The 18162-nt window shown below is 51.7% G+C and overlaps 1 protein-coding gene across 1 annotated transcript in view; it reads left to right on the top strand.

Moving 5' to 3' along the window:
• Chd5 (chromodomain helicase DNA binding protein 5) overlaps nt 1-18162 on the top strand; it is a 69328-nt gene that overhangs the window by 38679 nt on the left and 12487 nt on the right. Inside the window, 17 exon segments of the mRNA XM_004657403.2 lie at nt 2856-2993; nt 3077-3198; nt 4240-4413; nt 4739-4790; nt 4792-4881; nt 7107-7238; nt 8713-8830; nt 9753-9877; nt 10808-11039; nt 11259-11369; nt 11912-12084; nt 12748-12922; nt 13355-13447; nt 13621-13709; nt 14274-14407; nt 14844-14988; nt 15326-15485. Of these exon segments, the coding sequence (XP_004657460.1) occupies nt 2856-2993; nt 3077-3198; nt 4240-4413; nt 4739-4790; nt 4792-4881; nt 7107-7238; nt 8713-8830; nt 9753-9877; nt 10808-11039; nt 11259-11369; nt 11912-12084; nt 12748-12922; nt 13355-13447; nt 13621-13709; nt 14274-14407; nt 14844-14988; nt 15326-15485 (2263 nt within the window).

The raw sequence follows: 18162 nt of genomic DNA, 5'->3' as shown, positions 1-18162 counted from the left end.
GTCCTTAGGCTTTGCAGGCAAGTGCCTTAACCACTAAGCCATCTTTCCATCCCTGATTTGTGTGTGTGTGTGTGTGTGTGTGTGTACAGATACACACATGTAGAAGCCAGAGTAGAACTTCAGGTGTCCTCTTATTTTGTTCTGTTTCCTTGAGATGGAGTCTCTCACCAAACCTTGAGCTACCCATTTTGGTCAGACTGACTTGCCAGTGAACCCTGGCAGTTCAGTCTCTGCCCCTGCCCTCCTTTAGGACAGGTTAAAGTCATGTGTGGCCTTGCCTGGCTTTATTTATTTTATTTTTAATTAATTAATTTTGGTTTTTCAAGGTAGGGTCCAGGCTGACCTGGAATTTACTATGTAGTCTCAGGGTGGCCTCGAACTCATAGTGATCCTCCTACCTCTGCCTCGTGAGTGCTGGGACTAAAGGTGGGTGCCACCATACCCAGTTCTAATTTTTATTTTTAAAACATATTTATTTACTTGAGAGGAGAAATAGAGAGAGACAGAGAGAGGGAGAGGGGGAGAATGGGCACGCCCAGGACCTTCAGCCACTGTAGACAAATTCGAAACGCATGTGCTACCTTGTGCAGATGCTTATATGGTACTGGGGGATCAAACCTTGGTCCTTAGGCTTCTCAGACAAACTCCTTAACCGGTAAGCCATCTGTCCAGCCCTTATACAGCTTTTTATGTAGGTACTGATTTTGGAAATCAGGTCCTTATGCTTGGGCAACAAATGCTTTTACCTGTTGAGCCATCTCCTCAGCCCCTAATTCTTTTACTTACTCTTTTCTTTTTAGAGTTATTTATTTCCAAGGAGAGAGAGAGAGAGAGAGAAGACAGACAGACAGACAGACATAGAATGGGCCCACCAGGGCCTCCATCCGCTGTAAATGAACTCCAGATGTATTTACCACTTGTGCATATGGATTTACATGGGTACTGGGGAATCAAACTCCAGTTGTTAGGATTTGTAGGTAAATGCTTTAACTGCCAAGCCATCTCTCCAGTCCTGTGGTCATTGCTGCTTTGCCCTTTGGCAAAGATCAAGTGTAAAAATTGTGGTAAAATACACAACACAAAATTTACCATCACACTCATTTGTGTGTATGTGTGTGTAATGTGATGTATTGTAGTACAAGCGTGTGGGTGTGCCCTTGTGGCGCCTGTGTGCTCGCCTGCATGGGGGTCACTTGCCTTTAGTGGCTGGAGTGAACACCGGGTGTCCTGCTCCACCGTTCTTCCCCTGGTCTTGTTTTGAGCCAGTGTCTTTTTACTGATTGTGGAGTTTGTGGGGCTCTGAAGATTCTCATTCTCTGCTTCCCTGCAGGACTGGGGCTATGGCACACATGTTCATACTCAGCTGTTTGCTGTGGGATCTGGAGATCCCCAGTCCCTGGCACCAACCTTTACATTCTGCGTCTACAACCTTGACCACTCTAGGGGCCTTAGCTAAGTGGAGCCATGTAGCATTTGGAATTTTACTCTCTCTCTTTATTAATTTGCAAGGGGAGAGGGAGAGAGAGAGGGAGAGGGAGAGGGAGGGGGAGAAAGAGAATTGGCATGCTGGGGCCTTTAGCTGCTGCAAAAAACTCAACCTCCAGATTTATATGCCACTTTGTGCATCTGGCATTATGTTGGTACTGGGGACTTGAACCCTGAGTTGTTTGGCTGTGTAGGTGAGCACCTTAACCACTGAGCCATTTCTCTAGCCTGTGTTTGGATTTTTGGCACTGGCATTGTTCACTTATCAGAATATTTTCAGAGTTTATCCATGTTGTAGTAGGTGTCAGAAACTCCTTCCATTCTTACTTCATTTTTGTGTGTATATTCATGGTGTGCATGTGTATATATGTATGTACATGTGTGTTTGGGTGCATGTATGTGTGTGGGTGGGTATATGTGCAGAAGCCAGAGGTCAACATCTGGTGTCTTTCTGAACAGTCTTCATGTTTTTTCTGGTCCTTTTTTTTTAAATTGAGAATTAAAAAAATATTTTATTTATTTATTTGCGAGAGACAGAGACAGAGAAAGAGAGAGAGAGAGAGGGGGAGGGAGGGAGGGAGACAATAAGAGAGAATGGTTGCATCAGGGCCTCTAGCTGTTGCAAACAAACTCCAGATGCATGCTCAACCTTGTTCATCTGGCTTATTTGGGTCCTGGGGAATTGAACATGGGTTCTTTGGCTCTGCAGGCAAATGCCTCAACCACTAAGCCATTTCTCCAGCCCTTAATTGAGATTTTTTTTTTTTTTTTTGAGGTAGGATCCCACTCTGATCCAGGTTGACCTGGAATTAACTATGTAGTCTCAGGGTGGCCTTGAACTCATGGCAATCCTCCTACCTCTGCCTCTCAAGTGCTGGGAGGGAGGGAGGGAGGGAGAGAGAGAGAGAGAGAGAGAGAGGGAGAGAGAGAGAGAGGGAGGGAGAATGGATGCACCAGGGCCTCCAGCCACTGCAAATGAACTCCAGACGTGTGCATCCCCTATGCATCTGGCTAACGTGGGTCCTGGGGAATCAAACCTAGGTCCTTTGGCTTTGCAGGCAAATGCCTTAACCACTGAGCAATCCCTCCAGCCCTCCATCGCATTTTTTGAGACAGGGTCTCTCATTGAACCCAGAGCTTACCAATTCAGCTACACTAGCTAGCCAGTAAGCTCCGGAGATCCCAGTGCTGGATTGTAGGTCTGTGTGGCCACACCCAGTTTTTATGTGGGGGATCTAAAATCAGGTTCTCATGCTTGAGGTGCAAGCACTTTACTGAGCCATCTCCCCAGCCCTATCCTTCTCAACTCCCTAGCCATTGGTCTACTCTGCCCCAGCTTCCCTCTCCCAAACACTTATCTCTCTCCTCAGAAAGAAGTGCAGATCAAATTCCACGTCCTGCTTACCTCCTATGAGCTCATCACCATTGACCAGGCTATCTTGGGCTCTATCGAGTGGGCCTGCCTCGTGGTGGATGAGGCCCACCGGCTCAAGAATAACCAGTCTAAGGTAGGTGGCACTGGCCTGCCCTGAGCCCGCCCTGGGTTGAGGTTGTCCGTGGTTCCTGATGAGCCTCCCTGTCTGTCCCAAAGTTCTTTAGGGTCTTAAACAGCTACAAGATCGACTACAAGCTGCTGCTGACGGGGACCCCCCTTCAGAACAACCTGGAGGAACTCTTCCACCTCCTCAACTTCCTGACTCCAGAGAGGTTCAAGTGCGTCCCCCTGGCCTGGCGGGATGGGTGATGGGGTTAGGGTTTCTTGTGAGGACCTGCTTGCAGTGCACCCTGGCTCTGAGAACTGCTTGGTGAACCTCAGTTTTCCCATTAGTGAAATGGGAATGTGATTGTTGCTCCCCTGTGATGACCTGGTGTGTGAGGAGCTGTGGGCACCTGCTCACACTGGGGAAATCACTGCCACCTACTTGCGCTGGGGTTTCCCTCAGCTGTGACCCAGAAGACCCCAGGGCTCCTCCTGGGCGCCTGTCCCTGTGCATCCCCTCTCACCCCTGGCCTGTTCCTTTCCCTACAGAGATCTGGTGACCCATGTGAGTAACAGCAATGACAGGCAGAGGCCAGGGCTGGGGTAGGATGGAGATGAGAACAAAGATGGATCCCGTCTTCTCTGCCTCCTTTTCTTCACCTGCCTTGATTTACCTGCTCAGAATGGGACTGGGGGTGGGAGAGAGGTGCCAATTTGGAATCAGGAGCTTTTATTTTATTTTATTTTATTTTATTTTATTTTTGAGGTAGGGTCTCTCACTATACCAGGCTGACCTGGAATTCACTGTGTAGTCTCAGGGTGGTCTTGACCTCAAGGTGATCCTCCTACCTCTGCCTCCCGAGTGCTGGGGTTAAAGGCATGTGTGTCACCATGCCCAGCTTTGGAATCAGGATCTTGGTTCCAGGGCAGGTTATGTCTTGGCTGGCCCATGTAACCTTGTCTGCTCCTCAGCCTTTATTTACTTGTCTGTTATTTGGGTCACAGACTCAAGAGTTCATGGAAGGATGTTTTTGAGGGTGGACAGGTATCCCATGTTTCAGAGAGAGAGGCACCATGTGAGGTGATGCAGGCTTAGAAGGAGACTGAGCTGCCACTCAGGGCAGCACTGAGGTTTCTCGGCCCACTAGCAGCTGGCCTGCACTGAATGAGCCTCCTGTTCTGTCTCCTCTGTTCCAGTCCCGAGCATCTCTGCAAAGGGCTGTGGCCCGCTTGGTTCCTTGGCCACCAGCTCTTATCCCAGATCTCTGTTGCAGTAACCTGGAGGGCTTCCTGGAGGAGTTTGCTGACATCTCCAAGGAAGACCAAATCAAGAAGCTGCATGACCTGCTGGGGCCGCACATGCTCCGGCGGCTCAAGGCCGATGTGTTTAAGAACATGCCAGCCAAGACAGAGCTGATAGTTCGTGTGGAGCTGAGCCAGATGCAGAAGTAAGTGGAGAGACCTGGCTGCTCCTTAGCAGCCAGCGGCCCCCTGGCTTGTCTCCTCAGTCACCCCCTCCGCCACTTCCTGGAGTGGTTGGGAGTGCCACTCGGCCTTCAAAGGCCTTTTCTACCTTCCTTCACGGGGCTAAAATTTTAGTCTCCAAGTAATTTGTCCAGTGACTCTAACTCTGTGATGTCACCTCTTCGTCTGCCTGGGTCACTGTGTATATGGTACCTGGCCACATTGCCAACCTCCCTTCCAGGCAGAACACAGCCCTTAGGAGGCTGTCAGGTTCAGGGCCTCCAGCCCATCTTGCCCTGCCCACTATAGGAAGTACTACAAATTCATCCTCACACGGAACTTCGAGGCGCTCAATTCGAAGGGGGGGCGGTAACCAGGTGTCACTGCTCAACATCATGATGGATCTGAAGAAGTGCTGCAACCACCCCTACCTCTTCCCTGTGGCTGCTGTGGTAGGTCCCCTGTGGCCCTTGTGGTAGGGCCCCCATGGCTGCTGTGGTGGGTCCCCTGTGGCCCCTGTGGCAGGATTCTGTGGCTGCTGTGGTGGGTTCCATGTGGCTGGTAGAATTGGTTCCCTGTAGGAGCTGATATGTCCTTGTGTCCATGGTAGTAGGCTCCATGTGCTCCTTATGGCAGGTTCCTGGTGGCTGCTGTGGTAGGCCCCCCTTGCCAGCCATGGCCCATCCTCTGTGGACATCATGGTAGTACCTGGTGGCAAGGTACTTTGGCCCTCAATCCTCCATTCTTCCTTGAAAATAAGGACCTGGACATGATGCATCATGCTGGCAGAAGTTTCTGGAAGCTGCCTCTGTCTGCTGCTTGGCTAGGTCCTTTCCTTCTTCTGGCCTCTCTGTGAACCGTAGAGTAAGGGGGCACTAAGTCACCCCATAGTCTCTCCATTCTCAGCACTGGGCCTCCAGAGTGCTTTGAAGGCTAGCCAGGCTGTACTCCATTCCTGAGGGAATTTATTCCAGAATGAATCAGAGGAGCAGACATGGGTGAGTCACCAGATTCTGGGCTCAGACAGTCCGGACACTGTGATCTCAGAAAGTTACTGTTCCTTTATGAGCCTCAGCACTCTCCTTCGTTAAAGGGGACAGTAGTGGCATCTTCCTGGAAGGGCTGTGGCAAAGGTCAGAGGAGAAAGTTCATGTGAAGTGTCCTTACAGAGAGCTGGGAGTCCAGAACTCTCAGTGAATGCCGGCTGTCACCACCACTTGGGGTTCTCGTTCATATCCACTGCAGTCACACCTTCTTGCCCAACACCACAGAACCAGGCAGGGTGCTACCCTGGGGTGACCTAGCCTTCAGAAACCTGAGACCCTTCTTTAAAAAACAAATTAGAGGGGGCTGGAGAGATGGCTTAGCGGTTAAGCGCTTGCCTGTGAAGCCTAAGGACCCCAGTTTGAGGCTCGGTTCCCCAGGTCCCACGTTAGCCAGATGCACAAGGGGGCGCACGCGTCTGGAGTTCGTTTGCAGAGGCTGGAAGCCCTGGCACGCCCATTCTCTCTCTCTCCCTCTATCTGTCTTTCTGTGTCTGTCGCTCTCAAATAAATAAATTTTAAAAAATTAAAAAAAAATTAGAGGGCTGGAGAGATGGCTTAGCTGTTAAGGTGCTTGCCTGCAAAGCCAAAGGACCCAGGTTTGATTCTCCAGTACCCATAGAAAGCCAGATGCACACAGTGGCACATGTGTCTGGAGTTCATTTGCAGTTGCTGGAAGCCTGACATGCCCATTTTCTCTATCTGCCTGTTTCTCTCTTTCAAATAAAAGTTTTAAAATCTTAAAAATCATGAGAGAGAGAGAGAGAGAGAGAGAGGAAGTAGGAGGAGGAGGACTGTTTGCTGCTACAAATGAACTCTCTAGGTACATGTGCCACTTCGTGCATCTGACTTTCATGAGTACTGGGGAATCAAACCCAGGCCATCAGACTTTGCAAGCAAGTGCTTTTAACCACTGTGCCATCTCTTTAGCTCCTGGGCTCCTTCTTGTGACTCAGTGTGGCCCAGGAATTCTTTGGGACTTACCTTCAGAGAGCCAGCCCTGCAGGATGCCCCCATCCAATGACCACAGTGACCAGGCTCAGTTTTGGTGGGAAGGTTGCTGGGCTGGGCTTCATCTTGGTGCCAGCCTGTGAGTAAGACCAGGAGCAGGCCTGGCAGGTCTGTGCTGTAGCTAGGAGCACATGCCTGGACTCACACTTGGTTTCCCCTGCCATACTGTTGGGCCTACTCATGTTTGAGCCCTGGGCTTAGCAGGGCAGATAGGCAGGTGGCCCTTACCTGCCCTTTGTAGTCTTTTTTTATTTTTATTTTCGAGGTAGGGTCTCACTTTAGCTCAGGCTGACCTGTAATTCACTATGTCATCTCAGGGTAACCTCGAACTCATGGCAATCCTCCTACCTCTGCCTCCCAATTGCTGGGATTAAACGTGTGTGCCACCACACCTGGCCCTGTTTGTTTGTTTTTTTGAGGTAGGGTTTCACTCTAGCCTAGGCTGACATAGAACTCACTCTGTAGTCCCAGGCTGTCCTTGACCTCACAGCAATCCTCCTACATCTGTCTCCTAAGTACTGGGACAAAAGGCATGTGCCACCATGTCTGGCTCTGCAGCCGTTTTGGTGCCAAGCCATAGGAGGCGAGGAGCTCATCAAGTGCCTGCTCTGCTGTGTCTGCAGGAGGCCCCCGTCTTACCCAACGGCTCCTATGACGGCAGCTCCCTGGTCAAATCTTCGGGGAAGCTCATGCTGCTGCAGAAGATGCTGAAGAAGCTGCGGGATGAGGGACACCGAGTGCTCATCTTCTCCCAGGTGGGCCACTCAACAGAGCCAGCTCACACCCACACAGCAGCATCCCCATGGGCTGAGGGCCTGAGGCTCTTGCCATGAGCTTTAAGCTTGGCTCTGACTGCAGCTGCTGCCAAGACCAGCATCTGTCTCCCCTACCTCATTTCCCTAAGCTTGCCTTTCTGGCCACCATCTGGGGATTAAGTATTCAAACACATGAGTCTATGGGGGACATTTGACATTCAAGCCACAATACCCATAGATGAAAAAGAAATTAATTGGGTACAAGTAGGAAGTGGTAAAATAAGAACCAACAGATAGGTCTGCAGAGGAATCTGGCCATTGGGAGAGAACATTTTGCCAGACTGGGTAAACTCTCAATGTCATTGAAAGAATACAAATGCAAGAATTACCCAGGTTGCAACAGAGAGAGGCTCAGAGACAGATGAGGAAGAGGGTAGAGGGTATCTCAGGAGGTGCAAGCAGTCATCTGAGGGGAAGACATTACAGAAGAAACCGGGACTTTGCAAAATCTTTTGGAGACTTGGAGAAAGACAGCAGGTCTCAGTTCTACACAGTGGAGGCCTAAGCACTGTTAAGATCAATAGGCTAGCCCCTAGGCACCAGGTAGAGAATCTGTAGCCCTTTAGATCTAGAACCTTCACAGGTGAGATTCCCGGACTGTCCTCAGACTTACCATGATGACAGGTAGCAGAAGCAATGACAAAATCCCAATGCATATAGGGTAGGGTGTCTGTTCACAGTTAAAATTTTTTTTTTATTTTTTATTTTTTTTATTTTTATTTTTTTAAACTTGTTTATTTTTGTTTATTTTTATTTATTTATTTGAGAATGCCAGAGAAAGAGGCAGATAGAGAGAGAGAATGGGTGTGCCAGGGCCTCCAGCCACTATAAACGAACTCCAGACACATGTGCCCCCTTGTGCATCTGGCTAACATGGGTCCTGGGGAATCGAGCCTCGAACCAGGGTCCTTAGGCTTCTCAGGCAAGTGCTTAACTGCTAAGCCATTTGTTGACAGTTTTATATCCAGTTAAACTATCTAAGAGGAATATACAGGATTCTGAAAGCTTCCCTCTTTTCGGGAGAGACATTATAAAGGTATCACAAAGGAGGTGATGTTTAAGTTCCCTAGGCAGTGAGGTGTGAATGTTCTGGAGAGAGTCCCATGGGTTGGGAGCAGCTGCGGGGAGCCTTGGGTCTGCAGAGCCTTGAACGTTGGCCATGGGGCTGGGACTGCATTCTGGAAGACGTGAGTGAGCATGTGTCTGGGGGCTGCTGTGGAGGAGAGACTGGCTTCCAGGGGGTGAGTTGGAGGCTGTGTTCTTTTCCAGAGGCTTGTTTCAGGCCCTAGTCATGTGTCCCCATGCTCAGCCACTCAATGGGCTTCTCTCTTGTCCCCCTACCCATGGTGGTGTCCTGTTCATGGTCCCATGGGCTCCTGGCCCTGGCAGCTCCTCACAAATCCGTCTCCTGCAGATGACTAAGATGCTGGACCTCTTGGAGGACTTCCTGGAGTATGAGGGCTACAAGTATGAACGCATTGATGGAGGCATCACTGGGGGCCTCCGGCAAGAGGCCATCGACAGATTCAATGGTACTCACCCACACAGCCATGCAAGGGCTTTGGTGGGGACCTGTTTCTCCACTCCAGGGTCTTAACTGGACTTTCAACTAGCAACTCTCCTAAAGCTGCTTCACAAATGAACACACCAGTCATTTGGTCATAGCAGCATTCCCTTGATTGATTGATAGATAGATAGATAGATAGATAGATTCATTTCCTTGACATAGGGTCTATATAGTTCAAACGGGCCTCAAACTTTTTTTTTTTTTTTGCTTTTTTTTGAGGTAGAGCCTTGCTCTATCCCAGGCTGATCTGGAATTCACTATGTAGTCTCAGGGTGGCCTCAAACTCATAGCAATCATCCTACCTCTGCCTCCCAAGTGCTGGGATTGGCCACCCCACCTGGCTTTTGGCCTCAAACTTTTGATCCTCCTGCCTTAGCCTTCCTAGGGCTAGGATTGCAGGTGTGCCAACACACCTGGCTATCCATCAGTTTCAATTGCTTAAAGGATTCGCCCTTGGGCTTTTCTGGATCTATTGGCCCAGTAGATAACACCTACGCAGAGAAGTTAGGAATAGGCTAGAAGGCAGACTGGGAAGGAAAATGCCACTTCTGTCGCCAAATGAATTTGGTATGGTGGGTCTGGCTGGCATGTTGATACCAGCTCTTTAAATCCACCTGGGCTTTAAAGGTTAGCTTCCTTCTTGTCTGGCTCCCTCCCATTGGCTCAACACCATCAGGGCTCCATGAGAGCTCAGCCTCCAGCCTCCCTGGGCAGGTGTGGCTGCCCTCCTCGGATGGGTCATGGCCTCATCCTGTACCTCCGCCAGGACCCCTTGCTGTGGTTCCCATCCTTATCCCCCCCACCTCCCCTCCTGCCTCCCTGTGTGCTGTCCATCTGACCCCTGTCGGGTCTGCTCACTAACTGCCTGCCTCTGGCCTTCTTCTCAGCCCCTGGAGCCCAGCAGTTCTGCTTCCTGCTCTCGACACGTGCTGGTGGCCTAGGCATCAACTTGGCCACAGCAGACACTGTCATCATCTACGACTCGGACTGGAACCCGCACAATGACATCCAGGTCTGTGCAGCATCTTGCTGTGCCATCAGCGCCCCTTCTTCTTCCCCTCCTGGCCTTGCCCCTCACCTCCCTGGTTCTGTAATCTAGCCCTGCTGTGAAATCTCAGACCCAAGAAGGGGCCTTGGGGGGTTAGGGGAGGTTTTGTCCCCCATTGTGCAGAGGAACAAACTCACTCAGAGAAGGCGCCACTGTATCCAAAACACACAGCAGTTTGGCTTCCCATCTTCAGTACCATGGCCATGGAAGGAGGCAGGATGAAGGAGTCCTGGCACCCATGGGGGGTGCCAGTTTTGGAGGGGATAAGGGGCATAGAATGGGGACCTGTTGAAGGTGGGGAAGAGGAGGAGGTGGAGGGGTGGGCAGATGGGGTGATGAGGAAGGATGATGGGGCTAGGGTCTGTGGGAATAGGCTACCACACTCTGGGATAGGGACACACTACGGGACACACACACACTCATGTCATACTAATTCACATCATCACCACACATAGGGGCACAGTGCATCATCATAGGCATATCCTTTAGGTCAGACCCTGCTGCCCTCAGAGCTGACCTGTGCTTCCAGTGTGTGGTTGTGCAGTCCCGCTAGTGCTCCCTCACAAGGGCGTGCAGCCCACCGTGACCAGCCCGTGGAGTCCCATGTGGCTTCACTTACATCCAGCACATAGGCCACTCTGTCCCTCATCACAGCCCCATCTACCTGCAGTTCCATATTAACACTCCAAACCCAGCCTGTCCGTCAGTCTCCCATGAGGCTGGGCACTCAGGGAAGTGGGCACAGCTGCACTGGCGTCCACACAGTGTTTCTTCCATGTGGTCGGGTGGCCTTTTGAGTGCTTGTGAGCTCATGGGCACACCCCTCTGAGGTGCACCCAGCCCTGGCTTGGACCCCTTAGCCAAGTCCTGGGTGCTGTGTTCCATCTTTCCCAGGCCTTCAGCCGCGCCCACCGTATTGGCCAGAACAAGAAGGTGATGATCTACCGCTTTGTGACGCGGGCCTCGGTGGAGGAGCGCATTACGCAGGTGGCCAAGCGCAAGATGATGCTTACACACCTAGTGGTGCGGCCAGGCCTGGGCTCCAAGTCGGGCTCCATGACCAAGCAGGAGCTGGACGACATCCTCAAGTTTGGCACGGAGGAGCTTTTCAAGGATGACGTGGAGGGTGGGCCACCCTTCCCTGAGAGCACAGTTGGGGGCGGTTCAAGGTGGCCCTGCCTGAGACATACCCAGCCACTGCCTGCAGGGTCTCTGCTGGTTCTAGTGCACACGGCTTTTCTCTCTTCCACTCTGGCCTGTCTCTCTTTCAAGGGTGGGCCAGGGTGGTGTTTTCTGAAGCCCCTCTGTGCCCTTGCACCAGTGTCCTTCTTCCTCTGCCCTCCAGGCATGATGTCCCAGGGCCAGAGGCCTGTCACACCCATTCCTGATGTACAGTCCTCCAAAGGGGGAGCCCTGGCTGCCAATGCCAAGAAAAAGCATGGCAGCACCCCGCCAGGTAGGGGCCCACCTGTATTCATCTCTGACCACTTCCTCCTCTGACCAGATGGCTGCTCCCGGAGAGGAAGAGGTTCTGTTACTGCTCTCACGCTCTCTGTCCCTTGGCCGTCTATGTTGGGCCTGTAGGTGGGCTTGGAAGGACACTGTCACACCTTCCCTGGTTATGATGAGTTTCCTCTACCTGGTCATCAATCTCTTGGCTCCGATGGAAGGGCCATTGTTTGCATTTTTTTAAAAAAAATATTTATTTATTTGAGAGCACGAGAGAAGGAAAGAGGGAGATAGAGAGAAATAGAGAGGGCGAGGGAGAGAATGGGCACAACAGGGCCTCCAGCCACTGCAAAAGAACTCCAGACACATGTGCCACCTTGTACATCTGGCTAATGTGGGTCCTGGGGAATCAAACCGAGGTCCGTTGGCTTTGTAGGCAAACGCCTTAACCGCTAAGCCATCTCTCCAGCCCCCATTGTTGGCATTGGTCTGGAGGTTGGACCTTGGGCACTTCCCGTGTCTTCATACTTTGCTGTGCTCATCTCTCAGGTGACAACAAGGATGTGGAAGACAGCAGTGTGATTCACTATGACGATGCGGCCATCTCCAAGCTGCTGGATCGGAACCAGGACGCTACGGATGACACAGAGCTGCAGAACATGAATGAGTACCTGAGCTCCTTCAAGGTGGCGCAGTACGTGGTGCGCGAGGAGGACGGCGTGGTAAGGCCACTGTGGTCCCTCTTACCACAGCCTCATCTCCAGCCAATGCCCCGCTCCTGGCCGGCCGGATACTCCCTGTTCAGAACACTCTGCCCCATCCTTCTCCTGTACCCTGCAACCCCCAATTGCCCTAGAGCTGGTCTCTCTCCATGGCCCCTCCACTTCTGAGCTCCTGCCACCCTCCTTACAGACCTGGGCCGCCAGTTACATTTCTCTTTGAAGCCAGTGGCCTTAAGAGTAAGGTCTGGAATATCCCGGTACCTGCTCACAGTCAGGATGTCAATTTTAAAAAAATGTTGTTTGTTTGTACACTTGTGTGCCAGGGATTTCTTGCCTCTGTGCCAATGATACCAGATGCCTGTACCACTTCTTGTAGCTAGCTTATGTGGGCAGCTTAGATATTGAGCCAGGGCCAACAGGCTTTCAAAGCAAGTGCCTTTAACTTCTGAGCCACCTTCCCAGCCCAGGATATACTTTTGGAGTGAATGAATGAGTGAGTGACTGGCAGGAGCAGTGAGAGGAAGAAGAGCCGGCGTTGGGGTGATCAGGGAAGGGTTCCTGCAAAAGTCAGGCTCTTTGGGCCTATGAGGACAGGTGATGTGTGGTGGAGGCAAGTGAGGCATCCGAGGGCTGTGCTGCTAGCCCCTGTGCACGCATCCACAGGAGGAGGTGGAGCGGGAGGTGATTAAGCAGGAGGAGAATGTGGACCCTGACTACTGGGAGAAGCTGCTGCGCCACCACTATGAGCAGCAGCAGGAGGACCTGGCCCGCAACCTGGGCAAGGGCAAGCGCATCCGCAAGCAGGTCAACTACAACGACGCCTCCCAGGAGGACCAGGGTGCGTGTGGTGAGCAAGGGCGTCCCTATGCAAGGGCCCTGGCCTGTGGGTGCAGAGCAGGCACCGAGATCGAGGCAGGGAGGGAGGTGGGTGGCAAGGCTTCTGGGAGAAAGGGAGTTCCAGGCAGGTGAGGGATGTCCAGGGTTGTGGGGGTGGGCACAAGATGGGGAGCAGTCCAGTGACTTCACAGCTGTTCATCTCTTTGAGTCTGTTTCTCTGTCTGTAAAATGACAGAATAGCAGTGTAATTCCTTAGGGTGCAGTGTAGTCACACTGTGATTAGTAACCGAGCTTCCCAGGAAATGCTTGTTGGCCATTGTCACTGTTACTGCAAGGCTTGGGTCGAGGGGCTCAGCCTGGCCCTGGGCACGTGTGGCTGCGGCTGGCCTCTGCCTGCACAGCCCTTCCATGTCCCACTGCCGGCTCCCTGCAGAGTGGCAGGATGAGCTCTCGGATAACCAGTCTGAGTATTCCATCGGCTCCGAGGATGAGGATGAGGACTTTGAGGAGAGGCCAGAAGGGCAGAGTGAGTATCAGGCTGGTGGGCTGGGTTGCCACGGGGCTGTTGGGAATGACTGTGTCTGGCTGGGGTTCCCCAGGGGAACCGTGGGAGGATATCCTGAGGCTTCTTCTATTCTGAGACATCCTGGTAGAACCCCTGGATCCTCACCTGAGGGCTCACGTTGGGCTATTTCCCAGGTGGACGGCGACAGTCCAGGAGGCAGCTAAAGAGCGACAGAGACAAGCCCTTACCACCTCTTCTTGCTCGAGTTGGGGGCAACATTGAGGTGGGCCCTGCCTATAGCCTGATCTCCTAGCCCTACACCTTACTGGTCCCGGGGCATGAGGTGGGGCTGGAGGCTTGCCCAGAGTCACAGGCCAGGTAGAGGAGAAGCTGGGAGAGACTCTCTGGGTTCAGGTTTCCCCTGCTTTTCTTCCCCATTCTTTTCTTTTTTTTTGAAGTATTTTGAGGGCTTTTATTTTCTTTAAGCTGTTACGATTCAAACAGTTGATATTCAACATAAATACCACAGAGTTTAAGTCCTGAGAAGAAAATATCCTGTTTTTTTTTTTTAAATATTTCACTTAATTAACTTATTTGAGAGAGAGAGAGAGGGAGAAAGAGAAAGAGAATGGGTATGCCCAGGTCTCTAGCCACTGCAAACGAACTCCAGATGCATGTGCCACTCTACCTCTGGCTTACATGGGTACTAGGGAATCGAACCTGGGTCCTTAGGCTTTGCAGGCAAGTGTCTTAACTGCTAAGCCATTTCTCCAGCCCTCTTCCCCATTCTTGAATTCTGTGCTCAGCCATCTGACCTGCACTCACACCCCATCTTTACTCTGCCCAGGTGCTGGGCTTCAATGCCCGCCAGCGGAAGGCCTTTCTGAATGCCATCATGCGCTGGGGTATGCCCCCCCAGGATGCCTTCAACTCTCACTGGCTGGTTCGTGACCTCCGTGGGAAGAGCGAGAAGGAGTTTAGGTAAAAGAGCCGAGGTGAGGTGGCGGCCCAGGTTGCTGCCGCCCACTCCTGGGGGAGGGTATGCCAGTATGCAGTAGACACCAGTAGCCAGCGTCTGCTCCTGCCTGGCCACATGCATCTGGAGGGTTCATGCTCATCTGGTCTTTGGATGTGGTATTACAAGCCAGGCTGATTTTTCAGAAAACACTGGCTAGTAGTCCCTGCCCAAATCCTTCAGGGCAGCAATGAAGAGCTGAGTTATCCAGGGCCAGGGCCATCCTGGGAGGGTCCCTTGCCAGGGAGGACCCCATTGTCCCTTCCCAGGGTCTGGCCTTAGCAGGATTGAATACAATGCAAACTGTGGAGCAATCCAGCCAAGATGTCCCTGGGGGTCCTGCCAGAGAATACTTGCTGGCCCCCCACTCCCTGAGCCCCAGTCACCCCCCCCCCACCCCAGAGCCTATGTGTCCCTCTTCATGCGGCACCTGTGTGAGCCGGGGGCAGATGGCGCGGAGACCTTCGCAGATGGCGTGCCCCGGGAGGGCCTGTCCAGGCAGCACGTGCTTACACGCATCGGGGTTATGTCGCTGGTTAGGAAGAAGGTGGGTGAGTAAGCTGCCATGGCCGCCCTGCTGGCTGTGTGACTCTGGCACTGCTCCTGGGCCTGGGTGGGGGCGTGGTCAGCCTGTCCAGGTCTGAGCCAGGCCAGAGGGACAGACTTTGGAAGCCTCACAGCCTGAGGCAGAGGTCAGGAGGGTGGTTCTGGTGGGAGGACAGGTTGGGTCACTGACAGAGGAGTTTGGGTCAGGACTGTATCTGTTTTGATCAGCTTCACGTAGAGCAGTACCTCAAGCCTGCAACACCCCCAAGTTCCATAGGCCACCCCTGGGTCTCTTAGGGCTTAGCAACCACTGTCCTTGCTTCTCTCCTGCTGTCCAGGTTCAGGAGTTCGAGCATGTCAATGGAAAGTACAGCACTCCAGACCTAGTTCCTGAAGGGCCCGAGGGCAAGAAAGCAGGCGAGGTGATCTCCTCAGACCCCAACACTCCGGTGCCTGCCAGCCCTGCTCACCTGCCACCAGCCCCGCTGGGCCTGCCAGGTCTGGGCTTGGGGAGATCACAGGCAGGGGCACCTGGCTTTTGGGGAGTGGTGAGGGCACAGTAACCTCGAGTCCTCTGTGAACTCCACAAAGCGGGGGCTCCTCCTCTCAGAGAGGTGTGTGTGTGTGTGTGTGTGTGTGTGTGTGTGTGTATGTGTGTGTATTTGTGTCTGCACATTTACTTGGTGAGCGCACATGCATTTACATGCATGTAGAGGTCAGAAGTTAATGTTGGGTTCCTTCCTCAATCACTGTGTTATTATATATTATATATCGGGGCTCTCACTTGAACCCAGGGATTGCTGACTCAGCCAGTTTAGCCAGCCAGCTTGCCCTGGGGATCCCCTGTCCCCACCTCTCAAGTGCTGGGATTACAGGTGGGTTGCCATACCCACCTGGTCATTGTATGGGGCGCAGGGGGTCCAAGCTCAGGTCCTCATGCTTGTGCCCTCAGTCCTTCACTGACTGGGCCACAATTGCCCCGGCCCCAGGTGCGGTTCCTTTTGTTTTGGCTTTGAGAATTATTCACATGTTCTACATCTTCTAAAGTGCACTGGTCCATGGTGCCTGAATTCACAAGATTCTTTGATCATTTCTGATGTCATTACCAGAGCATTTTCATCACCCCCAAAAGAAACTCCATGTTCATTGGCAGCCACTTGCTATCCCTCCCCCCCAGCCCCAGGTAACCTTTAATCTGTCCTGTCCCTGTGCATGTAACCTGTTTTGGATGCTTCATGGACATGGTGTGTTGTAGTTATCTTCACCTTTCTGGGACAAAATGCCCACCCATAAACAGTTGATGGGAGGAAGGAGTTTTATTCTGGCTTACAGCCTGAAGGGGAGGCTTCATCATGGCAGGGAAAGGATGGCAGAGCAAGAGGCTGGGCATCATTTCTTGCCACAGCAGCTGGCAGGAGGTGGTAAGAATGTGAGATGAGCTCCTACTGGTGAGGGAAACTGGGCTTTAACACTCCTAAGCCCACCTCCAGCAACACACCCCTTTCAGCCAGGCTCCACCTCCCAAATTGCCACCAGCTGGGGACCAAGTATTCAAAGTACATGAGGCTATAGGGGACATCTCAGCAGACCACTACATGCAGTCAGAAGCCACTAGGATCTTCTGTGTCACATAGCACATCACAAGGCTCATCAGTTTTGTATCAGTTTCTATCAGTTTCTCCATCCTCCTCTGTAGGGCCAAGTAACATAGAATTGTGTGTTCTGACCACATTTTGTTTGTCCATTTGTCCCTTGGTGGACGTGTGGGTTATTTCTACTTTGTGGCTCTTGGGACGAGTGAGTGCTGCAGGGTTTATGCTTCATCTTGTGTGGATGTGGCTTTTCAGTTCTCTTGGGTGCATACCTAGGAGTGGTGTGCTGGATCATGTGGTGACCCTGCTTAGCCTTTTTTATTTTTTTGTGGTATTTTTTGAGGATGAAACCCAGGACTTCATACATATTAGGCGAGTGCTCTGTCACCATGCTGTACCCCAGCACTGCTTAATCGTTTTTTGTGGGGAGGGGTTTAGAGGTAGGGTCTTATTCTAGTGCAGGCTGACATGGAATTCACTATGTAGTCTCAGGGTGACCTCAAACTCATGGTGATCCTCCTACCTCTGCCTCCCAGGTGCTGTGATTAAAGGTGTGCACCATGCTTGGCTTCTTTTTTTTTTTGGACAGGGTCTCACTGTGTATCCAAGGCTGGTATGGAACTCACTGTGTAGCCCAGGCTGGCCCCTAATTTTCAGTGAGCCTTCCATCCCTATCGTGGATGTCACAATGCCTTTACCCATTTTTTTTTTTTCGAGGTAGGGTCTCACTATAGCCCAGGCTGGCCTGGAATTCACTATGGAGTCTCAGGCTGGCCTTGAACTCACGGCAATCCTCCTACCTCTGCCTCCCAAGTGCTGGGATTAAAGGCGTGTGCCACTACGCCCAGCTGACCTTTACCCATTTTTTTTTGTTTTAATATTTATTTATTTATTTATTTGAGAGCGACAGACACAGAGAGAAAGACAGGTAGAGGGAAAGAGAGAGAATGGGCGCGCCAGGGCTTCCAGCCTCTGCAAACGAACTCCAGACACGTGCGCCCCCTTGTGCATCTGGCTAACGTGGGACCTGAGGAACCGAGCCTCGAACCGGGGTCCTTAGGCTTCACAGGCAAGCGCTTAACTGCTAAGCCATCTCTCCAGCCCACCTTTACCCATTTTAAAAAATATATATTTTATTTATTTATTTGAGAGAGAGAAGGAGAGAGAGAGAGAGAGAGAGAGAGAGAGAGAGAGACAGAGAGGGAGGGGGGAGAGAGAGAGAAACAGTGGGGGGGGGGGAAGAATGGGCCTCCAGCCTCTGCAAACAAACTCTAGATGCATGTGCCCCCTGTGTGCATCTAGCTGATGTGGGTCCTGGAAAACTGAACCAGGATCCTTTGGCTTTGTAGGCAAATACCTTAACTGCTAAGCCATCTCTCCAGCCCTACCCATTTTTTTTTTTTTATTGAAAACTTCCATAATTGTAAACAATCTCCCATGGTAATTCCCTACGTCCACCCACTTTCTCCTTTGAAACTCCACTCTCCATCATATCCCCTCCCCCTCTCAATCAGTCTCTCTTTTATTTTGATGTCATCTTTACCTATTTTTATATGGTCTATGAATGTGTTTTTGGTGATTCC

Source organism: Jaculus jaculus, chromosome 5, assembly GCF_020740685.1.
Source record: "Jaculus jaculus isolate mJacJac1 chromosome 5, mJacJac1.mat.Y.cur, whole genome shotgun sequence".
Lineage (NCBI taxonomy): Eukaryota > Metazoa > Chordata > Mammalia > Rodentia > Dipodidae > Jaculus > Jaculus jaculus.
Note: the sequence above shows the minus strand (reverse complement) of the source record. Positions and strands in the feature narration are given on the sequence as shown.